At 57.1% G+C, this 25,920-nt stretch overlaps 1 protein-coding gene across 3 annotated transcripts in view; it reads left to right on the top strand.

Annotated features, from left to right (window-relative positions):
* Positions 1–25,812, top strand: part of NHSL3 (NHS like 3) — a 27,915-nt gene extending 2,103 nt beyond the window's left edge. The window contains exons 1-7 of one of the 3 annotated variants that reach the window (XM_087858265.1): positions 7,730–7,957; positions 19,101–19,271; positions 19,351–19,406; positions 19,699–19,822; positions 20,419–20,535; positions 20,626–23,190; positions 23,614–25,812. In XM_087858265.1, coding sequence (XP_087714391.1) covers positions 7,867–7,957; positions 19,101–19,271; positions 19,351–19,406; positions 19,699–19,822; positions 20,419–20,535; positions 20,626–23,190; positions 23,614–23,636 — 3,147 coding nt within the window. In that variant the 5' untranslated portion in view covers positions 7,730–7,866 and the 3' untranslated portion in view covers positions 23,637–25,812. Of the gene's footprint in view, positions 1–7,729; positions 7,958–16,865; positions 17,085–19,100; positions 19,272–19,350; positions 19,407–19,698; positions 19,823–20,418; positions 20,536–20,625; positions 23,191–23,613 lie in introns of those variants that run through there. The other 2 variants (XM_087858266.1, XM_045782060.2) reach the window with 2 other exon arrangements.
* The last annotated feature ends 108 nt before the right edge of the window (positions 25,813–25,920 follow it).

Raw genomic sequence — 25,920 nt, 5'->3', positions numbered from 1 at the left:
GCCTGGCCCAACTTCTTTTCTGTTTATTAAGAGAAATAAATCCGATCTCTCTAATCTCCATTGGCACTGCTGGTCAGGAAGGGGAAGCCCAAAGAAGGCTTAACTCTTTCTGGGGAAAATGTTCAGAATGGAGACTGGGGGAGATGGGAAGGAGGAAGATACAGAAAATTCCTGAGAGGTCAGGGGCCTTGGCTTGGAAGCTCCCCCATCCCAGTCTCTGAGATGCAGGTCGTGGCTCCCCTAATCTGACTTTTCTACAGTAAGTTGGGAAAACTGAGCTTGGAGTCGAATTTTGAGCCCTTGTCTTCCAGGACCACCCTGCACAGACTTAGAAAGAAAAGAGAGGAAATCTGACAGTTACCGATTATTCTGAATGTGCCAGGAGCCCTGCATCCATTAGCTCACTTGAGCCCCTTTGCAGATGAGAAAATTGAGGCTCAGGGACAGTGAGTGCCTCATTTGCCCAAACTGGGATTCGAACTCAAACCATCTGCCTCCAGAACTGGTACTGTTTTCATGAAGAGGATATGCGGGTGGGACACAGACCAGCGGGTAAGGCTGACAGATCTTCTCATCCAACCCATTCTACAGATGGCAGAAGGCCCAGAGAGAAGTGAGGGGAGCTGACAGAGTGGGAGGAGTAGGAGAGTCGGGCAAATGCGAGTTCAAATCCTGGCTCCGTCGCTAGCAAGCCTGTGACATTGGGCAGCAGCCTCTCTGTGGCCCCACTGATTCCATTACTGTCTCAGGGAAGAGCGGGGACCTTCTCACAGGGGTGACCCTCTGGCTGGACATGGCCTTGGTGGGTCCGTGACTCCAAAATTTCTATCTCTGTAAGATTCTCACAGGAGCGAATGTGGAAGTTAGAGGAACATGAAATCACCACAGAAATGCAAAGGCTTGTTCTTACTCATCACACTCATCTGAGCTCGAAGGACCCAGTCTGGAGGGAACGGGCTCAGAGGCTGACGGGACAACGCTGCTGCCCCCCCCCCCCCCCGCCCCGCCCCAGGCCTCATGATACCCGCAGATCGTGAGCCCCTCTAAGCCTCAGTTTCCTGGTCTGTAAAATAGGGAGACTCACTCCTGGCTTTACAGGGCTGTTTCAGGGGTCAAATGAGATAACAGAGATGCAAGTGCTTCGTGAACTGTGGAGAATGGTCTAGAAGGGAGCAGGTTTCCGCGGTTGTGATGCTGAGGACTTGGACATTAGCTGCTCCTTGTTTGGAAATCAACTCTCGGTTACACCTCAGATACCCATGGCGGTGATGATGACGATTGAGGGGGGAGTCCTGGAAGGTGGACTCACCCTTGTCCAACAGAAGACTCAGGCATAAGAAAAGGTAAACAAAGAAGAATCCATATTTTCCAGAAATATCACCTGGACTCTAGACAAGTATGTGGGGAGGAAGTGTTTCTGGGACAGATGCCAGGACTGGAGCCCAACAGATAACCAGGGGAGGCTCTCTGCAGGAGGTGAGCAGTGTAGAAGGAGGGCAGGGTGCTGGCTGATTTGATTTATTTATTTATTTGAGAGAGAGAGAGAGTGGGTGGAGGGGAAGAGGGAGAGGAGAGAGAGAATCTCAAGGAGACTCCATGCTGAGGGGGAAGCCGGAAGCGGGGCTTGATCCCATAACCCCGAGATCACGACCCATGCCAAATCAAGAGTCGGGTGCTCAACCTACTGAGCCACCCAGGCGCTCCGGGTGCTGGCTAATTTGAAGAAGTAACATAAAGGCTGCTTTATCAGACCCTGGCTGGGCATTTTCACGAGTGTTTTCCTTTGTCCTCACCGCAACCTGGGAGGTGGGCAGTTATTACCATTGACAGGTGAGAAAACAGGCCCAGTAGGTGAAAGTAAGTTGATCGAGGTCACTCAGCTTCATTCATTTGAAAACGACATATTCTTTATGATGTGGTGTCGGGCACTGTTCAGGGTAATGCGAATCCCTGAGACAGGACAGGCAAGGTCCCCACCTGCATGGAAATGACGTTCATGGTGTGGCAAGGACAGAAGCACTCAGTCGGCCTCCCCTTCCCCAGGCCACACTCTTGAAACCAAACAGTATGAGGCCAGATATGTTTCTGACTCTGGAGACGAGGAACCAGTAACCACTGTAGGAGTATGTAGCCCTCCTGAAGGTTCCTCTTGGGGAGTGGGCAGCGGCCGGGGGGAGGGGGGTCAGAGTACGGGTGGCTTCCATACTGGAAGAATTGAGGTCCAGCAGATTTAACCTGAACTCTGGCCACTCAGGAGGAACTGTCCTTGGTGTGGGGTTGTGGAGAGACTCCTGAGTTTGAGTTCTGCCCCACTGTGGGCCACACACGCCCTGTCTAGACAAAGATGGGGTTTCATGGCCTCTGAGAGCCTTTCTGGTTCTAGAATTCTGGTTTGAGAATGGGCTGGGGCCATAAGGGTGGGAGCTATGCTCAGGAAAGGAGAGTCTGCCTTTTGGCCAGTCACGGGCAAGACATTGGGACCCAGTGGTCTAGGTGTTATAGTAAGGTGTGCAGGGAGAATCTGTGTGAGTAATGCCATCTCTCTCTGCTGAGGAAGGGGCCTGTGTTGCTCTTTTGTTTTTTAATTAAATTTTATTATTTATTTGTTTATTTATTTATTTATTTTTTAAAAAAGATTTTATTTATTTATTCGACAGACATAGAGACAGCCAGCGAGAGAGGGAACACAAGCAGGGGGTGTGGGAGAGGAAGAAGCAGGCTCCTAGTGGAGGAGCCTGATGTGGGGCTCGATCCTAGAATGCTGGGATCACGCCCTGAGCCAAAGGCAGACGCTTAACCGCTGTGCCACCCAGGCGCCCCTAATTAAATTTTATTTTTTAAAAGGATTTTATTTATTTATTTGAGAGAGACAGAGAGAGAACGAGTGGGGTTAGGGGCAGAGGGAGAGGCAGACTCCCCACTGAGCAGGGAACCTGATGCCGGGCTTCATCCCAGGATCCTGGGATCATGACCTGAGCCAAAAGCAGACAGTTAACCAACTGAGCCACCCAGGTCCCCCTGTGTAGCCCTTTGAAAGTAAAGTGAGGACCCAAAGGCACTTTGGGTAATGGACACTTTGCCTATCTAAGGGCAGGATAGTGTCTGTTTGCTTTTCTCCCTTTCTTTCTTTCTTTCTGGGGGCAGGCAGAAGGAGAGGGAGAGAGAGAGACTCTTAAGCAGCCTCCATGTCCCACACGGAGCCCACGCAGGGCTCGATCTCAGGACCCTGAGATCGTGCCATGAGATGAAATGAAGTCAGATGCTTAACTGGCTGCAACACCCAGGCGCCCCTCTGTTTGCTTTTCAGTAAACACTCCATGTACTTCCACATTCTGTGCCGTTGATGCGCTGTTTCCCCTCCGCAGGGTGCGCTTGCCTTCACTTTTCTACCCACTAAACTCCCATTCATCTCTCAAGGCCAGGCGCCAGCGTCATCATCTCTGTGACAGCCCCCAGGGAAATTACTGCCTCCAGACTAGAGCAGGGTGCTTAAGGGCTTTGGAATTGGACAGTCTGTTTTTCGGGCCCCCTGCTTGGGTAGGGCCTCTCAGGGTCCTTAGCCTGGGGCCTGGACCAATGTGATTGGGGTAGGGCTCCCTCTGCTGTGGGATACATCCAGTGGGGGAGTGACTTCCATAGGGGAATCTGTCCACCTCCTCCAGGCCCCTGGGAAGGGATGGGCATTATCTGTTTCGGGTCCAGATGGGAGAGGGGGCCTCACTAAGGGATATCAAAATACTTAGTAAGTATTTAATATTAGGTAATAAGTACCTACTATGTGCCAGACATGTCCTGGGGATGAATGAGAGACAAGGTCCCAGTCTCATGAACCTCATCATCTGAGGGAGGAACCAGACACTGAACAGGTAATTAAGGGTCAAGAAGTGAGACAAAGGAGGAACAGAGTGATCCCAGGGGTGACATCAGGGATGGCTTCCCGGAGGAGGTGACACGTGAACTAAAATGGAAGGTTAAGGGGAAGCTGGGGTTGAGGGATTTGCAGTGCTGGGATCGGGCAAGGCACCTGCAAGGGGCTGGGGCCAGTTGGCGGTTTGGGTTCTGTGGGTATAGGAATCGCCATACCTCACTGTTTTGAACAGCCTGAGGGCAGGAGTTGGGTTGATGGTCCATTCCCTCTGCCCTGCCCAGCACAGGGCCTCGCACAAAGTGGCTTTGGGTAATAGGTGGGTGATCCGACATGGGCCCCAGAGCATGGGCATCTGCCGATCCTAGGTGCTCAGAGTCGATGGCCTGAGACGCCCCAGGCTGCCCTCGTGGCACACACAGATGGGCAGCCGAGGCCCAGAGGACGAAGTGTCTTACTCAAGGTCGTACAGCCAGCCAGCGTTAGAGGTGGAGTCGGAGCCCTCACCTGCCAGGCTGACCTCAGCTTCCCTACTCCTTTGTTCAGACTTCAGATGGAAAATCCCGTCCCAGAGAGGTGCCTCCACCAGGAGTGGGATGAGGTGAGCAGGAAGCTGAGGCCACGAAGGCCTCCATCCCCTCCCTTACCTCCAACACCTTCGGGGGCTCATTCCCGCTGCCTCTCCCTCTCCCTCTTCGTGGAGGCCTCAAATCCCCACCCATGGCACACATCCCAGCGTTCTGGAAATCCCCTTCAGGCTAGGGTGGGCCCTCCCCCCACTATTCTGTCCCTCTCCTGCCTCTGAGGCAGGGCTGCCAGCAAGGTTTGCCGAACTGGGGTGGCTACATCCTGTGGCCAGCAAAATCTCCAGGAGAGGCTCCCCTTAGCCAGCTGTCCCCCGGAAGTCCCCCTCTCCCCAACCCTCAGAGCTGTCTCAGCTGCTCCTGGCCTGTCACATGCTGATGAAAACTAATGAGAGGAGGCATTGTATATTGTTTGGGCCACGCTGAAAGTGGTGGAGTGGGGAGAGCAGGTATCCACACCTCCATCTTCCGTCTGCAGAGCCGGCAGACCCCATGGCCACCTCTGGCCCCTTGGCCGACTTGGGGGAGAAGTAGGTGGCAGCAGCTTCGTGGGGCAGGAGGGGTGAAATCTTTGTCCATCTCTCCCATTATTACACCACACTGTCTCTCTGCTTTTGTGTCTCCTGCCCTCAGGGGCGGTCCATCAAAGGTTGTCAGCTCTACTAACAGGGGGCCCAGCCCTGTGGTTGGCACAAAGGGGAGACCAAGACAGTTCAGCCGGCAAAGGGCTTTTTAAACCCCAAATCTTCTGGCAAAGTGCATCATTCCCAGGAGGCCGCTGCTGCGGTCTGCTCCAGGTCGGGCCTCCTGTCTGCTTAGGATACCCCTCTCCTCCAAGTCTCTAGCTCGGCGAGGTCTGCACCACCGTTCGAGTCACGAGGCACTCAAGCCCAGTGTTGTCGTTTCCAGGTGTTCTGGTCTTCCAAACCAGCTCCTTCTTCCCACGGTTCTACCCCAGGCTCTCTTATGCTTTTGGCTGTGGGCAATACTCTTCCTCTCAGATCCTGGAGCCCGCACAGCCTTTGTAGTGAAAGAACGTGAGATTGGGACTCTTCTGCCCGCACCTGTTCACCTCTCCCAGTATGAAGTGACATCATCACCACCTCCGTCAGCAGGCAGGCCCCACGGTCTCCGCTTCCACCCGCTCTGGCTCCACACCCACAGCCCGCCTGCTGCGCGCCCAGCACTGCTCCCCTCAGGCTTACTCAGGGGAGGGAGGCGGTCACTGTCTTGAGGAGCTTGTTTTCTGATTGGAAAGGGAGATGCCAGAAGGAACTGTTGTCTTGAGACGAGTGTTGGGATGGTGTTACACAGGGTGCTGGGGGGCTCTGGGGTGTGATCAGTTCTATCAGAGGGCAGCACTAGTGCCTGCGGGAGCACAGAGGGCTGAGCTGGGGGAGGAGGGGTGCAAGGAAGACTTCCTGGAGGAACAGACTGTTGAGGAGGGTATTGAGGAGAACGAGGAATCTTCCAGACAAAGGTGGAGGAGGAAGCAGCACATGGGAAGGCCTGGAGGCGTGCAGTGGGAGCGGTGGGGTGGTGGCGAGCAGCATTGTGGCTGGAGCTCTGAGAATGAGAGGGGTGTGGTGGGAGATGAGGTTGAACTGGGGACAGGACAGTTGCTGCAAGGTCTCTTGCAAAGGCCAAGGCACCTGCTACCTTCCAGACATCCCTTGAAGCTCTTTGCATACCTGCTGTTGCTCAACTCGTGCCAAGGGATCTGGATGTTATCGTTGAGTGTTTTCTCTGCTCCTCCACGCCACCTTTCCCCTTTATGGGCCCCATCTGTAAATTAAGGGAATCGGGCTAGCAGATACTGAGGTCTCTTCCAGCTTTGACACTAGGGCCCTCTTCTCTGTACAAAGCAGGTGCCTGGTACACACATTTTGGTATATAGTGTATGTTTGACCAGTGTTTTCTGGATGGAAAACCCCTCAGGGACAGCATTGTTGTTAACCTCAAACTCTTATCAAGGCATGGGCCTCAAGGAGGGTGGGGATCAGCTTTGACTCTCCCATTTCTCAGGGAGGGATGTGGTGCCCTGGAACCATGGGGCATAAGAGGCAGCATAGTGTAGTGGAGGGGCTTGCCCAGTGGCAAAAAGGATGAGCGATATGGGATGAACTGAGGGCTTTGGACTCCCAGCCCAGCGGTGTCTCTGCTACACCATGCTGCCCCTAGTTGGAGAGACAGGGCACAGCAATGGTAAAGGAGAGTCACTGACTAGGCTGCTGGGCTCTGGGCACAAGGGCACTTGGGAGGACACAGAGGTAAGGACAGCCTGGCAGCCTGGAAGGTTTCTGGAAGAAGTGAAGCCTGGCCTAGGTTTGGAAAACAAAAGACTTGTACCAGGGCAGATGAGTGACAGGCACAAAGACATGGGTGGCTTCACATACATTTACCTACACACTCCATTACTTATACTCACAGCCTCAATGCGACAGAGCCAGTCACAATTACACAGGCAGATACACAAAAGCACACATCCAGACTTTGAAAACAGACTCCATACGGACATAGGCACACAGTCACACACACAGATGATGACACAGAGGGATCCAAGTGTTCAGGGTCACAGATACATACACACGTACGCAACTACACAGCCACAGTCACACATACAATTACCGATGCTCAATTACACGCACAGGCACAGATAAACCGGGGGGGGGGGGTAGTAGCATGGTCAGTGGTATCAGAGTCAGTCTGGGTCTGAGTCCCAGCTCTGTAGCTTACTGCTGTTTGACTTTGGGCCAGTCAGCTGACTTCATGGAACCTCGATTTCCCCATCTGTAAAATGGGGATGATAAAAGTACCTACCTTATAGAATTGTTTTGTGGCATGAAAGCAATTATCAGAGTACCTGGCACATAGTAAGCGCTATATAAAAGGGTGCTGTTATTCCGAACGCGATTACCCCAGAAATACAGTCTGATCGATACATTTGTACACACAGGCACAGAGACAGGAGATACACACACAGACACGTGACACTCACGGGGTGGGGGCTGGTGGGCCCTAGCAGCAGCGGGGCTCCGGACCCCGCCTGTCTGGGGCCCTGCTCCGAGTTCTCCGGGCTTCACTGCAGTCCTCAGAGAGGCTGGGAGAGCGGGCCACCCGCCTGCCCCACCTGGTCACGCCAGCCTTTCCCGAGCGCTCTGGGTGGGGTGGCTCAGCTGGTCTCCCAGGTCCTGGGAGGGGCGGAGCCTATGGGACGCGCGCCAGGCCCCGCCCCTCCGCCGTCCCCGCCCCCGGCCCGGCCATTGGCCGCAGAGCCCGGAGGCGTGGCTGAGCTGGGGCTGGGGGCGCCTGCGGTGGCCGCCCGCGCGTCTCTCTGCCTCCCTCCCGGGGCTGCGGGCCCGGCGGCCGGGCTGGTCGGGCTGCGCTAGGGTTTCCGCGCCGGCTCCCGCGCCCGCCATGGGCAACTCACACCACAAGAGGAAGGCCCCCAGCGGCCCCCGGGCCCGCAGCTTCTGGCGGTTCGGGCGGTCGGCGAAGCGGCCGGCAGGTAGGGGCCGGGGGTGGGGGCGGGGCAGGCGGGGAGGAGGGTCTCCCTGCCGCAGCCGCCGCCACCGCTGCTGCCCCCTCCCGGGGCTTGGTGGGTGTGAGTGCGGGGGGCCGGGAATCCCCCGCACAGACCCCACCCCTCACATGCGCAAAGAGGCACACGCACATACGAATACCCACGGGCGGGCACACGTACATGTTCACAATTTTCAGGCACACATAACACCCACTCAGATGTACGGACATGCAGACGCAAAATCACATACACATTCACACCCGCAGCATCGCTGTAGGACGCACAGACCCCGAGACACAGGTACATGTACCTAGGTATAAGGTTTATACTGCCACGCGAATTCTACCACACGCGCAGATTCACACAGTCGCACACACACACATCAGTCATGTAGGTACAGTTGCCCAGCAGCTTAGGCACACAGATGTACATACGGGTTCAGAACTGCACAATCAGCCAGACTCCCACTCTCAAGCTCAAAGACAGACCCTAAGGCGCTTGTACACACACACACACACACACTCACACTTGTTAGCCCCCAACAGGCTGAAAGTTTGCAGGAGGGAGGGGAGACAAAGGTGCAGGGGAGAAGCAGGAAACCAGGGGCTGGAGACTCCGGGCCGCCTCCATCTGGCGTGATCGGGAGTCGGACTGGTTCTCTGGGCTCTCTCCCCGCCCCCACCTGCGTCGCCGCTGCCTCTCATCCCCCTTCCCCCCACCCGCGGTCCCCGTGGTCGCTGCCGCATGTCCCCCCTTTCAGTGCAGCCACCGAGCTGGAACGCAGCCCTTCCCGGGCGTGCTGCGGGATCCCTCCCCGGGTCACATTCCTGCCACCAAGTGGGGGGTGGGTGGAGGGGGAGAATAGAGAAAAGGCCTCCAACCTTAGGGCTGCGAAATGGGATTTCTGGTTTTCTCCAGCAGGTACGAGAGTTCAGGGTATCCCCCAGAGCCCCAAGGGGTGCTGGAGGAGGGGCTGTGGAGGGTGGCTAGTTCCCTTACCTGGCGAATCCAGAGATGGGGTAGGGGCATGGGGTAGATCTACCCTTTCCCCTGAGGAAGATAGGGGGTCCCCAACAGAGGCAGGTGTTCTTTCTGGTCTTTGGGAGTGAAAGAATTCTGGAGAAGGTGGGGTGGGGTTCCTTCTGTGGTGAGGGAATCCACCCATGTCTTCCTAGGGTGGCCCACATTCCTAGAGGTTCTGAAATGAGCCTGATGATCTCATCCCTCCACACAGGGGGTGACAGAAGAACCTGGGCTGGGAATTAGGGGGTCTGGGTTTTCAGTGTGGCTCTGGTCTGGGCTCTGGTGACCTTGAGCAGATTGCTTTCACTTCTCTGGACCTCCTGGCTCCCACAGAGGGGCCCGTTGGTGGATTTAGGGGGACGTAGTGACTTCTGGGACCCTTACAGTTCTGTCTAGCCATTTTGTGGATAAAGAGCCTGAGATCTGGAGAAGATGGGCTTGTCCAAGGTCATTTGCCAGTAGCGGTTTGAAAAATAATCATGATAATCAAAGTAACCGCCGGAAAGGGTTAATTAAGTTTTGGTGGGCTCTCCGAGGATTCCTCAGGAGGTGGATTGAGAGAGACTCCAGGACCTTCCAGTAGTCTCCCTGTCCCAGCAATCCTGAAATCCTGGATGTGTCCACCTGTCTCTCCTCTTAGATTCTGCACTGAGGGGTGGGGCTGGGGCTCCGCCTGCTCTCCCGTGGTCACTCTAATCTGATGGTTTCCTGAGAACCAACTGTGGGTCCAGACTTGTGACCATTTGTGGTGGGAGAGAGAGAGAGGTGAAGAGGCCTGTGTTCACAGTCTTGCCCACTAGTCCTTGTGCTCTTAAGTTCCTGCTGCAACTCGGGGACTAACCAGGCTTTAAGGTGGTCCTAAAAAACCAGAAAGCAATGTCAAGGCAACACAGAAGTAAGTGTGGGGGGTGGGGAATACTCAAAAGGCTTTTGGGTGAGGGTCCGTTTTAGAAGACTAGGGAGATGGTCTTAATTTGTTCTTTGAAGTAACTGCAGGGTTGGAATGAGTCCTGAATTATTGATTAAATGAGAGAGATGACCAGGAATGCACTTCAGCTCTGGGGAAGTGGTCGTGAGCACAGGCATAGAGTTGAACCTGAGAGTGGAGCCTGGAGAGAAATGTAGTTGAGGCTTCTTTCTTTGCTTAGGAAGAGAAGGAGTTCCACTGTGAATGCAAGCTTCAATCCCTTTAGTCTTACTTGTGATGAGGATTCTAAGGCTTCCCCAGACTGGGCCTCTGCTGTCACGTGCCCAAGTATGGGACTGGGGTTTGAGTACTTATCCATTTGATTCATCTGGAGAAGATGAGGGAAAGAATGCAAGGCAAGCAGAGAGAGCTGGAGTCTATAGGCCATAGGGAGCCAGTGAAGGTGTTTGAGCAAGGGAGGAGCCTACGAAAGCGGTGTGTTAGGAAGATGGCGCCAGAGCCAGGACAGGTGCAGGCAGGATAGGTTGCGGGGTGGAGTGGTGAGAGTGGAAGCTCCAGAGAGCAGTAATCCAGGGGAAAGGTGGTGAGGTGAGGGCTGGGGACAGGGTGGGAGTGGAGAGGAGTGGCAGCTGCAGAGACACTGCGGAGGAGGTGGCAGAAGTGATAGGACCTGGGATTAATCAGATGTTGGGAAGAAGGGCCAGAGAGGGCTGTGAAGGCTCTGTGCTCGAGGCTGCTTGGCTGGGGGACAGTGACAGAGATAATAACTCAGAGTTAAAAATAAGGGCCTATGCTAAACCCTTTGCATTGGTTGATCCATTCGTCCCCCAACAGTCTTACAAGCTAGAAGCCATTATTGCCCCCATTTTACAGGTGGGAAAGCTGGAGCTTAGAGAAGTGAAGTCACTTGCCCAAGGCCACTCAGCAAGGAGGTAGCTGAACCGAGATTCAGAACCCAGCCTGTCAGATTCTAAAGCCTGTCCCCTTAATCAGTTCAGGAATAGATGGGTTTCTTACGATTGAGGGGCCTACAGATCCTCCGGGCAAAGAAAGCCTGAGGTCCTGGGGGTTTGGACTCCGTAGGGAGCACAAGTGGAGGAAGCGCTGTGGGAGAGGGGCAGGGGTTGAGGACGAAGCATTGAAGCCCCCCAAGGGCTCAGAGAGGGAGCAGGTAGCAAATGGAAGGAAAACTGAGATTTAAGGAACAATTGGTCCATCGGACCAGTGCCCTTGGATGGAAGGGAAGGGTAAGGGTGGGGGGCAGGGAGAGGCCTTCTCACTGCTGGAAAGATACTGTAACCTGCTGGGATCGTTTGGTCTCGGATCTCAGGAATCCAGCCCCACCCACCCCTCCCCAGGCCCACTGGGCATCTGGTCCTGGGCAGTTTGGGGGATTGGTGGAAAATGTGAATTGGGAGCCAGGGAGCGTCCCCCACCATACCACCCTCTGTTTCCCAGACATTGTACTGTCAGGTTTATACACGCCCCCCCCCCCCACCATGGCCCCCCTTGCACCACCCCACCCCTGCCATGGCCCCCCTTGCAGATGAGGAAATTGAGGGAATCGACTAAGTTATTGGTGGAGTCAGACCACCTGGAATTCTTTTTTTTTTTTTTTAAGATTTTATTTATTTATTTGACAGAGACAGCCAGCGAGAGAGGGAACACAAGCAGGGGGAGTGGGAGAGGAAGAAGCAGGCTCCTAGCAGAAGAGCCTGATGTGGGGCTTGATCCCAGAACGCCGGGATCACGCCCTGAGCCGAAGGCAGACACTTAACGACTGTGCCACCCAGGCGTCCCTGGAATTCTTTTCTTCCCTCCCCCTGCCTCTGTACCTGGAGTGCCAGGGGCCTTTGGTAGGTCCCAAAGCTGGGAAAAGTACCCCTCCTCTTATCTCCCCCAACCCGAGTGTCTCCCTGTCTCCTCCACTTTCATGGAGGAGTGGTGAGAGTGGAAGCTCCAGAGAGCAGTAATCCAGGGGAGAGGTGGTGAGGTGAGGGCTGGGGATGGAGCCAAGTCTCCTCCAGGAAAGTGGAGGAGACTTGTGACCAACTGTATGTCTGAACTTGGTTGTGGAAACCCTGGGCTTCCAGACAAGGGGCTGGACTGGCCCTCTCTGGTCTGAGGGATCTGAGATAAGGTGAACCTCTTTGCTGCCCCAGGCCCTGACCCAAAGTGGGGGACCACTACCCTCCTAGGGACAGAGCCCTACATTCTGAGGGATCTTTAGAGATCGGCTCGCCAACCCTCCCATCTCACAGATGAAGACACTGAGGCTCGGAAAAGGGCATGGCCTGGCTCAGCATCGTGCTGCAGTTGAGGGGCAGGGAGAGCTCAGACCTGAGGCTCCCGACTCCCTGGGCTGTGGGGTCTCTGGTCTGGCCCTGAAATTCTCTTCCTTCCCAAACGGAAGGGTTAGGGCTAGGTCACTGACGAGCTGATAGGGAGCTCTTGTTCAGTGTCCCTTATCAGACCTTATCTTAATAATGGTCCTTAATGCCACTTGGGATTTGAAGAGAGCTCCGGAAGTGGGTGGGTGAGGAGGCCTCTGGTGGCATGGGAAGAACAGGGTTCTGCAGCCAGTCAGAGCTGCGCTCGCACACCCTGACTCTGCCAGTTACTGGCTGTGTGACCTTAGGTGAGTCACTGACCCTGAGGGAGTGCCTCTGTATGGCGAGCGGGACTTAGTGAGACCACATGAGTCTCAGTTCGTTGGCACTCGATAAACGCGAGTTTATTATCGTGTTGTGCGTGGAGAGGCAGAGGGGCCTGAGAGGGACCTTTACCCATCCCTCTACCTTGGAGACGCAGAGGCTCTGAGCATAACACTTTGTGTTTGCACTTGGCTGTGTGGCTTTGGCTTCCCCAGGCACTCCGTAAGGGGGGGTGAGTCCTACTTTACAGAGGGAACTGAGGCCCAGAGAGGCTGATTCATTTGTCCGAGGCCTCTCTAATCCAGACTCCTGACTCCCAGGCCTTTCCTCTCTGGACTTCATTGTGGCTGCCTCTCCCGCCATCTGTAAAATAGGGATAATCGTGCCTTGAAGGAACAAAGGAAAGGGCTCTTGAAAATTCAGACTTGCGCCCTGGCCGAAAGAGATTATTAGGTCATTGTCAGGAGCAGATACTGACCCGGAAACTCGTTATGACATTTGTTAACATTATCGTAGTTAATTCCTCCCTGCACTGCTGCTGGTTCCCCCAGGCGCCCAAGGCCTGGGATCCTCCTTTCCTTGTCAGGGGCACTCCCTGCCCCCCCATATTTACCTTAGAACCGGCCCGTCAGCTCTGCAGCTCTGCTCTAGGGTGGAGCTTCCCACTGATGGAAGGAGGGACGGGGATTTCCCTTCGTAGAGGTGGGGTGTAGAACTCCCCCTCTTTGGGCAGGAATTGAGGTTGCAGCCCCCCGATCCCGTAAACTTCCTCAGACTTAAGACCATGATAAACATTGGATGCAGACCCAAGTTTGACTGTGGGTTCTGTCACTTCCTGGTTGGGTGACCTTGAGCAAGTCACTTTCCCTGGAGCCTCCCTGTATGCATTTGTAAAAAGGGGAAGTCTCACATGGCTTTTAGGTGTCTTGTCAGGTGTTCCATGAGACAGAAGAGAAAGAGAAACCTTCCCCTGAAGGTTTTTGTGGTGTTCATGTCCCTTTGTCTTATCTCTAAGAAAATAAAATCTCCATGTGTTCTGGGTCTGCTCCTATCGGAAGGGCCTGGTTTGTTTACCATGACAGAGGGGTTGAGACTTTAGGACCTCTGAACACTCTGAATCCTGGCTCCTGGGCTGGCCTGCGGTCAAATATGGGGGTGGGGGAGCGGGGTCAGGCCCAGGCCCGGAGGGTTCCAGCTCCTGAGCAAGGCCACCTGGGCAGCTGTGCCCTCCCCCCTCATTCCTCTTCCCTGAGTCAGGCCTGCCTGGCTGTGGGCGCGCCCCCGCCCCCGCCCCTTGCTCTGGAATGGGGCAGGTTGAGGCCTCACCCCGTGGAGGATGTTGCCAAGACAGTGTGTACGCGTGCGCACAAAGGTGCACTTGGCCTTGGGGGCTGGGGGCTCCCTCCCCCTTTCCTCCCTGTCCCCAGGCTCAGGAAAGCCCCAGAGTGGTGGGTGCATGCACCGGCCTTTGTGTACACACAGCCACCTGGCTGGGCCCCGCGTGAGTCTGCAGGCCTGCTCGTGTATGAGGAGGACCTGGATTAGGGTGGCCTGGGTGTGCTTTGTGGATGTGGTCCTGAGAGCACACACCTGGGGGGGGCGGTGGCAGTGGGACATTTAGGAGGGCCTTGCACACTGAACCTCTGCTGGTGGACTGGATCTGAGCTCCCGAACTGGGCCTGTGTGCTTCCCGGTGTGCCCTTCATGGGAGGGGTGTGGCCAAGAGCAAGGTGTCTTCTCTGATCCAGGAAGCTTCCTTCCTCAGGCAGGTGGGGGAGGAGGGGAGGCGGAGGCTGGTGGTGAGCTTCAGCCCCAGGCTGCACCTCCAGACTGTGCCAGGGCAGAAGGTCCTGGAACAAGGACTCTAAATGTGGCCTTGGGCGAGGTCCTTCCACTCTCTGGGCCCCAGTTTCTTTGTGAGGAGCCTGCCCTCGCCCTGAGAAGCAGGTCGCGGAGCCCCTCCCTAAGCACGTCACAGGTGTGTGGATCTGAGCCTTGGGTGGCTCAGAGAGACCGCACGCTCTGGCCAAGCTGTGGGTGTGTGTGGGGGGGGTGTTGCTGGAGCAACCAGATGTTATCAGACGTGAGAGCCTTGGGTCCTCTGGGAATTTGCAGCTGTGGCCCTGACTGCCAGCTGGGGCCTGGGACCTTGAGCTGATGTTCCCCCACGCCGTGAGTGGAGCTCAGCCCTGAGTTCACGGTTAGGGGGAAGCTGAGGATGACTGTGTCCTGCGTGGTTAAAGCCTTCCGTGTTGGAGCCAGCCAGAGCTTGGGAAGTCACCTAGCTCTCCGAGCCTCACAGGTCCAGGATCAGTTCCGGGAGAGTATGTTTGAGACCTTGCCTCGAAGGGCTGTTGTTGTAAGACTCCTGAGGGCACAGACGGTTTGCCTTCCCCCAACCCCTGGCGTTAATCACCCTGCAAGTGGGGGGCTACTGCTCTTCGGGGTGGATGGGTCTGACCTAAGAGAGGGACAAGGGGAAGATGTGGCCAAGAAACCTCGACTTCTGGGGATGATAGGGTCCCTCAGCCCTTCAGAGGGGAGATCAGGTTTGTAGCTCACACACAAGACAGCACAGCTTTTGGGTTCACGTCGTCCTGAGGGCAAATGCCACCTTCCCAGTCGCCCTTTCTGGCCTCTATGTCCTCATCTGTCAAATGGGGATAAAAGTGCCTCCTTCTTGGGATTGTTGTTCAGATTTCAGTGATTTGTGGATTCACTACTACCGGCTGCACAGACGTTGTACACATGGGGAGGGGGCTTGTTTGCGGCCTGGGAGCCCCTGTGAATTCTTAGCGACTCAGGGAGAAAGGTGCTGTGAGACAGCGGTGTCCCCAGGGCAGTTTGGGGACAGCGCTTCGCAGCCTTTCTCTTCCACAGCCTCAGCTACTCTTGCTGGAGTTGCCCAAGGGGATCTCTTAGCACTGTCATTACCCAGATTAACCTTCCATGCTGACCTTTGGGGCCCCACCCGACCAGGATTCTGCCCTTTTCTCCCTTGCTCACCATATTTCCACCCCACTGGCCTCCGTTTTCTGTTCTGAGACACCTCCCCCCGCCCACTCCTGCCTCGAGGCCTTTACACTTGCTGCTGTCTCTGTCCAGAAGGCTGTGTGCCGAGCACTTGCCCTGGCCGGCTGGCTTCCTTCGCCTCGTGCAGGTCTCGGTTCCCATGGCCTTTCCTTAGACTTTCCTTCCTGCTCCCTAGAGGAACCCCCTTCCCCATCATAGCTCCTCAGTCTTCACTGATCTAAAATTGTATTGTTAGGCTACCTCCTTGATGTATTTGTCAAATGTTTATTGAACTCACAGTATGACAGGCACTGATTTAGGTGCTAGGGTGAGCAAGCTGAAGTTCCCCTCCCTTCGTGATAGCCCCCGCTACTACCTTAATAAATACTTTCTGATGGAACGAATGGTACAGCAGTCTTATAAGGAGGAGTTTGTTGGTCTTGTTTCCATATGAAGTCATGACTTGTGTGTGACGGAGCTGAATTTGAACTTGGAGCCGACTTCCCTCCAGGGACCTCCGCCTACCCCTCATTTTTACTGCGCTTACCTGTGATCGGGTTTTTTTTGGCTAATTCTGTTCTCTCTGCCGGGTGACCCAACAGTCACCAGGTCACAGAGTGGGGCCAGTGGGAAGGGTCCTGGGCTGGAGGAGCAGGGGATATACGATGAAGCCTGCCTCTGCTGTGTGACCTTGGAGAGTTCACAGTGCTTCTCTGGGCTGCTGCCCACATGAGCAAAGTGGGAAGAAGGTTCTTTGGAAAGCATGGGTCTGAACATACAGACAAGCAGTTGTTCCCAGCAGCCACTGTGTTTCTGCTCTGGACATCTCCCTGGCTTCTCAGTGTCCCTGTGTCCTGGGCTGGCTCCCACCCCTCCCTTTGCCAGTGGCCTTGCCATCACAGGCAGTTCTGGGCTTCTGCCAGGCTGTTTCACCTCTGAGTTCCTTCTCCAGGGAGTGACCCTCACCGGCCAGGAGGACTTGGGGATGGGCATCGTGCCAGGTGTAGTCTAGTGGCTCTTCCACCCACCATCTGGCCGCTGGGACCCCTGCCATGGCTTTGGCTCCTGACTGTTTAGAAAAGGACTTGGGGATGGGTTCGTCGTCTGCCCCCCGGGACTGAATATCTTCAGCCCTGCTAGTCATACTCTCCACCAGAGCCAAACATCCGCAGACTCCCGTCCTCAGTTTCCCCGGTCAGAATCTGGGATGGTTCCTGCCTCTGCGCTCCACTTGAGGGGCGGGGTTGGTGGGTGGGCGGGATCAGCGGCGCAGGTGGGAGGAGGACCTGGAGAGCAGCCCCTCCCCCTCCCCTGCCTGGAGCCGGCTCTGCAGCTGGGCGGGCGACTCGCGCCACTCGGTGCTGGGTTATGGTGAAGGCGGTGCCCGGCGTTCCGGAGAGGTCGGAATAGGGAAGGGCCCTAGTGGCGCCCGCAGTCATGGTGGTGTTCCTGGGCCGCCGCCTCCCGGTGCTCCTTGGGCTCTTTAAAAAGAAGGGTGAGTGGGTGTGGCTGGGGAGGGGGAGAGGAGGGACCCCTACACCTCCATTTGCTAGACCCTTCTGTAAAAAGGGGGATCAAGGCCGAGGAAGGGTGAGGGGTGGGGGATGGGGAGCAGTAATGAGGCCAGACTGCCCCGTCGTCCACTGTGCCTTTGTCCAGCGGCTTTTCCGCTGCCTTTGTCTGGGCCCTGCTTGGCTGGTTTTGGGAGGATGGATCCAGGTGTCTCTGACCTTGAAGCCTGCAGCCCTTGGGAGAGACTGCTCCCTCCAGGGGTACCCACACTGTACTGGGTGCATCCTAATACCTCAGTTCTGAGAGGCACAGCACCCAGCTGACCCCCAGGTCAGTCAGTGTGTGGGAGGATGGGATGTGGGGAGCAGAGTAGAGAGGAAAGTAGTGCCCCTGGAATTTGGAGCATGATCATGGAAATGCTGCTTAGAGGTGGAGGGCTGGTGGGTGGAGAAGTTTTGGAGGGAGGGGGTCCCTGCCGGCTTTCAGCTTCTAGGAACTGGACTTTCAGACCTGGATTAAGACATGGGGGCCAGAGTTTATTGGAGTTTTTCTGGGGGGCGGGCAGAGGGTCCTCAGTTTGAGTGAGCCTGGAGTCCCCTCTGGGAACCTGGAGTTTAGTCCTAGTCCTTGTGCTGACTCTGATTTGCTGGATGACCTTAGGCAAGGCCTTTCCTTTTTGATCCTGTTTCCCCAACTTGTAAGATTCAGGGATTGCTCAGTGGGTTGGGTTGTCCGGAGACCTAGGAGCTCTGACCTTGTAAGGTTGCTGCAGGTTCCCTGGGCAGGAGCTGGCTGTTGAAGAATGGGCTGAGGAAGGAAGAATGGGCTGAGGAAGGAGGAATGGGCAGGTGTCCGAGCTGAAGACCCTGATCATGGGGTGTGGCCCTTTAAAGGGCCTGTTTTGTTCCTGCCCCTCTACAAGGTGCTGCCAAGGTCACATGATCCTCCCAGTGCTTTTGCTTATGTTGTGGGTTCCATTTAAAGGGGGGCTGGGGCTGCAAAGTGCTGACACAGCCCCTCATTCCCAGGATTAGATGACCAGCTTCCCCATGGGCGGGGCCTGTAACAGGATCCTTTGTAATGGATCCCTGGCTCCCCTGCACCAGGGGCTGGGGCCTCCACGAGAGGGGGATGCCTGGGACTGTTCTCCCAAGAGAGGCTGGGGCTGCCTTGTCTGGGGGTGGAGGGCCCCGGGGCCGCCTTCTCCCCTCCCCTGGCCATCCTTCCATTAAGGGACAGCCACATGGGTGAGTAGGGGACACAGAGGCCACGTCCCTGGTTTGTCCCTCCTCCCAGGACTTCCGGGAATTCTGGTTAGGACCCCTGCTAGCCCACAGCCCTTCCTAGTGTCCCACACGGTGTCTTCCTGCGCCTGGGCCAAGGGGGTGTGTGAAAGGGGTGGTTGGTTTTCCGTAAAGTGGAGCTTGGGGTGTGGAGACACGAGAAATGTATTCGCTATGGGCTATGTGTATATTGGGGTACTTTGTGTTGGGCCCTGAGTGACGTGTGGACACACAGTTGTGTGTATATTTGGGTACTGTTTGTATATGTACGGAAATGGGGACTGTGGATGTTGTGTATATATGTGGGGGCTGGGCGTGTTCTCTGGGGCCCCTGTGTTTGATGTTGGTCGCCGACGTGTTTATACTTGGGTGCTGTTCGTTTGTGTACAGCCTGAAGCCTGTGGGTGTCGTCCGCCTGTGTGGGGGGCTTGTGTGCCCTGGGTATGGTGCCCTGTATGGTGCCCTTTGTGCGGTGTGGGTACTCAGATACAAGCACGCTTGGGTGCAGGTCGTACACGTACGTGGGGGCTGTACGTATTGAGTGTGTAACTCAGACCTGTGAGTTGTGTGTACAGATTGCTGGAAGTGGGCATTGCATGTGCGTCCAGGGCCTGTGTGCAGTCTTGGGACCGCGGGTGCTGTTGTTGTGGGGCCCGTGCATCCCCAGGACCCAGATGCCCTCAGGCCTCACTTCTCTTCCTCCTCTGTTCCCCTAGGCTCTGCCAAGGCTGAGAGCGACAAACGTCTGAGTGTGGGGCCTGGCCAGGGGCCAGGGTCTCTAGTGGATGAGCACCAGGACAATGTCTTCTTCCCCAGCGGGCGGCCGCCTCACCTGGAAGAGCTGCACACACAGGCCCAGGAGGGTCTCCGTTCCCTACAGCACCAAGGTACCTTCTCCCCTCCAGGACTACTCTTGGCTCCCAAGGTCAGGGGCTTAGCCCAATGTACCTTTCTGGTGTCTTCCAGAAAAACAGAAACTGAATAAGGGTGGCTGGGACCATGGAGACACCCAGAGCATCCAGGTGAGCCCTGTCCCCAACCCGGTCCTGACCCTGCTTTTCCCTCCCTGCTTAATCTCTGGCAGGTAGGTCTTTGCACGCTTCTGGATCTCAGTATCCTTGTATTGCAAAGGGGTCGACTCGATGACCCCTAAGGGCCAGTCCAGCTGATGTCTGCTCAGTGCTAGGTGAAGCCAGGGAGAATCAGAGTCCAAAGCTCCAAGGGGGGGGGCCCTGAAGAGGCAACAGCAAGAGGCCCCCATAGGCTTCTGGGGTGGTCTGAGGCCAGGGCCTCATCTCCTTCTTCCCCCAACAGTCTTCCCGAATGGGGCCGGACGAGGATAGCATCTCCTTCTGCAGCCAGACCACGTCCTACACAGCTGAGAGCTCCACAGCAGAGGACGCGCTCTCCATCCGCTCAGAGATGATCCAGCGCAAAGGTGTCTGCTCACCAGCCTGGGTTCTTGGACGGGGCGGAGGGGCGGTGGGCACGATCTGGGGTCCCAGCCCCTGCAGCTTTCCCCTTTTCCTCCTAATCTAGCACCTCCCAAGGCTCTGTGAGTTAGTGAATTCAGGAAACACAGTATCCTGTGTCTTCTTGGAGACTCGTGCCCACGCACCGCAAAGCAGGACCTTAGGAGTCAGGAAACCTGGTTTTGGGCCTGGCGTTGCTACTTCCCAGCTGTGTGACCTTGGGCCAACCCTCAGCCACTCCAGTCTTCCGTTTGATGTTCTATAAAAACGAGGATAAGAGTACTTACATTATCGGAATGAATGCCAAGCGTTTAGCATGCTGACTAACACATAATAATTGTTCACTAAATGGAAATTATCCTCGGCCTAGTGAAGCCTTCCAGAAGTCGTACGGAAAAGAAGTGTCTAGCTTTGTTTAACCTAGCTTTGCCCACGCCTACCTGATTATGGAAATTTTTTTTTTTGCAGCGCTCTTATTAGTTATTCTACGAAAGCAGTGCTCTCTGCAAAATGTGCCCTGAGACCTGCTCTAATGGTTTCTCTCCCCTGGACTGGCCCCCAGGTTCTACCTTCCGACCCCATGACTCATTTTCCAAATCATCTGGGAAGTCGGGGCGGCGGCGCCGGGAGAGGCGGAGCACGGTGCTGGGACTGCCGCAGCACGTGCAGAAGGAGCTCGGTGAGCCCCGGGATGGGAGGCAGCGGTGGGGGAGTGGGGAGCTCTGGCCGCACCCTCTGCTGACTCCCACATCCTCCCTGTCCCTCGCAGGCCTGCGGCATGAGCGTGAGGCACCAGGTACCCCTCGGCCTCCTGGTCCTCGGGATGCAGTACGCATCCCCACGGTGGATGGCCGTCCCGCGGGCCCGGACTCGGGGACCGGCGCCCGGGTGTCCCTGCAGGCGCTGGAGGCACAGGCCGAGGCTGGGGCTGAGGCGGAGGCCATGCTGCAGCGCCACATTGACCGTATCTACCGGGATGACACCCTCGTCGGTCGGTCCACGGGGGCCCGGCCCCCGCCGGTGACCCGGCCCATGTCCCTCGCGGTGCCCGGACTGACAGGAGGGGCCGGGCCTCCAGAGCCCCTGAGCCCAGCCATGTCCATCTCGCCCCAGGCCACCTACTTGTCGAAACTGATCCCGCACGCTGTCCTGCCACCCACCGTGGACGTGGTGGCGCTGGGCCGCTGCAGCCTGCGCACGCTGAGCCGCTGCAGCCTGCTCTCGGCCAGCCCGGCCTCTGTGCGCTCGCTGGGCCGCTTCTCCTCGGCCTCCAGCCCACGGCCCCGCAGCCGCCACCCTTCCTCCTCCAGTGACACCTGGAGCCACTCTCAGTCCTCGGAGACCATTGTGTCTGATGGCTCCACCCTCTCCTCGAAGGGCGGCTCCGAGGGCCGGCCCGAGGGCTCTGTGGCTAGCAGTAGTGTGGCACCCCCTCCCCAGGGGGGCAGCGGGAGGGGCTCTCCCAGCGGAGGCAGCACAGCCGAGGCCTCAGACACCGTCAGCATCCGGAGCAGTGGGCAGTTGTCCGGCCGGAGTGTGTCCCTGCGTAAGCTGAAGCGGCCCCCCCCACCTCCCCGCCGGACCTACTCCCTGCATCAGCGGGGCTCGGCGGCCCCCGATGGGCCCTTGGGGTTGCCGCCCAAGCCTGAGCGGAAGCAGCAGCCGCAGCTGCCCCGGCCGCCCACCACTGGTGGGTCAGAAGGGATGGGGGCGGCCCCCTGTCCCTCCCACTCAGGGGGCACCTGGGTGCCTGGCTTGTCTCCAGGGGGCTCCCGGCGTCCCCCACGCTCCCCAGAACGGACGCTCTCACCCTCCAGTGGGTACTCGAGCCAAAGTGGTACCCCTACCCTCCCTCCCAAGGGTCTCACCGGGGCCCCTCCTTCCCCGGGCAGGGCCCAACCCCCTAAACCAGAGCGTGTCACTTCCCTTCGCTCTCCTGGGGCCTCTGTCTCCTCCTCCCTCACGTCTCTGTGCTCCTCATCCTCTGACCCAGCCCCCTCAGACCGTTCTGGTACACAGATGTCAACCACCATGGGTGACAGGTTTGCCATACCTCCTCACCCCAAGGTGCCTGCCCCCTTCTCCCCACCCCCTTCCAAGTCCAAGAGTCCTAACCAAGCTGCCCCTGCTCCGGTTACTCCTGCCGTGGTCCCTGGGCCCGTCTCTACCACTGATGTGAGTCCTGAGCCTCGGCCAACTCTGCAGACATCCCTCGTCCCACCACAGGAGTCTCCCATTGCCTCCAAAGACAAGTCACCCCCACCGTCCCCGCCCCCATCTTATCATCCTCCTCCCCCACCCACTAAGAAGCCAGAGGTGGTTGAGGCCCCGTCTGCCCCAGAGACTGCTGAGGAGCCCCTCCAAGACCCCAACTGGCCCCCGCCCCCGCCTCCTGCACCCGAGGAACAGGACCTGTCCATGGCTGACTTCCCCCCACCCGAGGAGGCCTTTTTCTCCTTGGCTGGCCCTGAGCCTGCAGGCCCTTCCGACTCCCCAGAGCCTGTCAGATCCCTGGCTGCTTCATCCTCGGTTGCGGTCTCTTCCCAGAGCCAGCTGCTCGGTTCCCCAGAGCCGCCTCCAGCCCCACCAGCCCCGCCTCCTGCTGGTTCTGGCCCAGGTCTTCTGGCCAAGGTCCCTCGGAAGGAGCCGGTGGGCTGCAGCAAAGGCAGTGCGGCTCCCAGGGAGGACGCTGGTGCGCCCCTGGTCACCCCCTCACTCCTGCAGATGGTGCGGCTGCGCTCTGTGGGCACCCCTGCGGTAGCTGCGAGCCCGGCGACTGGGCCGTCGGCCCCCCAGAAGCCGCTGCGAAGGGCGCTGTCAGGGCGGGCCAGCCCGGCACCTGCCCCCTCCTCAGGGCTCCATGCCGCCGTCCGACTCAAAGCCTCCAGTCTGGCTGCCGGCAAGGACCCTGGGAGCGCCCAGCCCAATGGACCACCGGAGGCCGAGCCACGGTCTCCCCAGTCCCCTGCCTCTATGGCCAGCTTCATCTTCTCCAAGGGCACCAAGAAGCTGCAGCTGGAGCGGCCGGTGTCCCCTGAGGCCCAGGCTGACCTCCAGCGGAATCTGGTGGCTGAACTTCGGACCATCTCGGAGCAGCGGCCATCCCAGGCCCCAAAGAAGCCACCTAAAGCTCCCCCACCGGTGGCCCGCAAGCCCTCTGTAGGGGTCCCACCCTCCCCCTCCCCCACCTTTCCTCGGGCTGAGTCCCTTCCTGCTCCTCCCACCAACGGGCTCCTTCATGCTGAGGACAGGACTAAGGGGGAGCTGGCGGAGAACGGAAGTGTCGTGCAGCTGGTGGGCTCGGAGGAGCAGAAGCTGGGCCCACCTGGCTCAGGTACAGTGGACAGTGTGTGTGTGGGGGGTGGGTTCCCATCACTGGTGATGGGAAAGAGGTGCCTGAAGTCCCACTCCTAGGGATGTGTGACCGGATCTTTCAGATTTTTCTGGTCTCAGGCTGCTTGGGAAGGGCGAGCTGTCACCCTCGATAAGCTAGTGAAGGAGCCTGGTGTGTGGGGCTTTGAAGTCAGACCTACTGAGTTCGAACTCAGCTCTGCCATTTTCTGTGCTCATCCTGGCCTTCAGTCCTCAGGTTAAAGGGCAGGCCGGGTGCCTGCATTAGTGAGCCAGGGCTGTTGTTTGTAAAGCATCTATCTGGCTGGTGCTGGTCAATTGAGGGGGAGAGGATGTGCCTGGGGGCCATCCGGAACTGAGCTGGGAAGCCCCTTGCTGAGTGTCCCTTCCTTTTCCCCCCCTGCAGACCCACAGAAAGAGCTGGTCTGACCACCAGCACCTCGCTGGCACTGCTGACCCATCCCAGGAATACAATCTCAGGGACCTGAGCAGCTCCAAGGACGAGAGGATACGGCAGACACTTAACCTAGTAGAGAGGATGCCTGCGGCCTTAACCTTCACAGCCTTCGATATTTATGCAAGCCTGGTGTTGATCCTGTCCTCCAAGTCATCCAGCTCATGCCCCCTCCCCGCACCCCCCTGCCATGGATTGATTCCCCTCTGGCAGCTGCTGCTTGTCTTGGCCTTAGCCTCATCTTGAAGGAGGTAGCTGGTGGGAGCGGGTGGCTGCGCCCCCTGCTGGCCACGAGGCCACACAGTTGGGAGCAGAGCACCTCACTTGAGTTTCTTTCCTTTTTCCCCCCCATGTCCAAATCATGCACATACTTCAGTCCAGAATCAAAGCACTTTTGAAAAGTGGCTGCATGTCCATCCTCCAGGGCCCACGAAGCCGCTTTCCAAGGGCCTGTTTACATGGCAGCAGCATCAGTCCCCGGTAGCCAGCCCATAGCTGGGACCAGTCTGTCCCCTCCCTCCGATCCAGTTTGCCCATTTCTTAGTTCTTGGAGGTGCGCGAGTCATTGTATTCCCACAGGCTTCTCCAGGCTGGAGGCAGGAGCGGGGCTGTGGAATTCCAAAGCACAAAAGGTGCAGCAGGGGTTAGCCCTCTTGTGCCTCAACTTACCACCAACCACCCTCCTTGCCTTGCAGTTCTGCCAGGTGCTCCATGCAGGGGACAAGAAGTGGGAGACTGCCTGGGCCCAAGTGGGGGTGAGGGTGGGGGAGAAGAACCAGAGGGGCAGTCCACAGGCCCTCTGTCTTCAGAGAGTGTCAGAACAGAATTGGGAGACGTCTCAGCGGGCTCTTGGTGATGCCAGGCATCCGCCCCTTGTTTCACTTGGGCAGGCGCAACACTTTGGAGGCAGGAGCCCGTGGGCTGTGGCAAAGCTGTGTCCCTTTCAGCGGGGCGGGAAGTCCTGAGGAGGGGGGTGGAGGGGTCTGGCCAGGGGAGCGCTTGTTTGGGCAGTGGGCCCAGACCTGGCCCTACACATCCGTTCTGTGATCTTTCTCTTTCCTCGGTGCATGTTTTTTCTGCAGCTGCCTTTCAGCACAGGTGGTCTCACTGGGGGGGAGCTGACGCTGAGTGACAAGGATGGGGAGCCAAAGGTGCATTCTATTCCAGACTCTTCCCTAGTTAATGAAGGGGGTTCCGTGCTCCTAGGGTGCAGGCTGAGTGATTGCCCCCTAGCTGCCAGCCTCTGCTACTGATCTCTCCTCTAGGAATTTTAACGACATATTTTCGGCCTGTGCCCTCTAGGTAAGCCGGCTTCCTCACTGGCCCCGGCGCCTCCCTCCGCAGTAGTGTGGCTCCCACCCGGGCCACCCCTTCTGTCCTGGTCCTCTTTCCTTAACAGTGACCTGGGCTTGAGCCTGGCAGGGAGGCTCACTTTTAGCTGCTTCTCTGGAGAGACTGAAGCCCTCCCAGAACAAGAGCTGGGAATATAGGGGATGTGGTACGAGAGCCCAGCATCCTCTGGCCCTCCCTCACTACTGTCTTCTCCCTGTAGCTGTAAACCAAGGTCGTTTCCTTGCCCCATGGGCGAGGGGGAGCAGCTGCTGGGTACCTGTTGCACTTGCCCAGCGAGCTGGGGGAAGAGGAGAGTCAGTATGCGCTGCTCCGCTCAGAGCTCCTGACCCAGCCCCCTGGGAACCAAGACCAGGCCAAAGCCTCCGGGAGACCAGGCCCTGGCGGCAGCCCTGGACTTGCTGGAGGTGGGAGGGAGCCCAGCTTCTGTGTTTCTTGCCCTCCCCCCCTTCCCCTCCCTTGTCAATGTTACTTGAGCTCCTTATCCTCAGCTAGAATCTTCTTGTTTCCCCACTGGGTGGGACAGAGTACAAAGGAGAAGGGAGGATCTGGAAGAGGCAACCCCTCTGTCCTCTGGGGTACATGGGCGCGACCTAATGCAGATGGAGACCAAAAGCCTCTGATTTTTAATTTCCATAAAAATGTTAGAGAGAGAAGTATATATATATTTCTTTAAATTTTTGAGTCTTTGATATGTCTATACAAACAATCCATTCCCTCTGCCCTGAAGCCTGAGTGAGACACATGAAAAAGCTCTGTGAGTGTTTCATTCGAAGGTGTTAATTAAATGATTAAAACTTGGCTATGGTTTGCTGCTTCTTAACGGGAGAGGGACAGGGTCTGGGTGTGGGCCCACTATTAGGAGGGAAAATGTTCTTTCTGCTGTAAGCACTGGACTCCAAAGTGGGC

This window comes from Ursus americanus, chromosome 33, assembly GCF_024610735.1.
Source record: "Ursus americanus isolate L20-20 chromosome 33, mUrsAme1.1.p, whole genome shotgun sequence".
Taxonomy (NCBI): domain Eukaryota; kingdom Metazoa; phylum Chordata; class Mammalia; order Carnivora; family Ursidae; genus Ursus; species Ursus americanus.
This window is presented reverse-complemented; position numbering and strand designations above follow the sequence as displayed.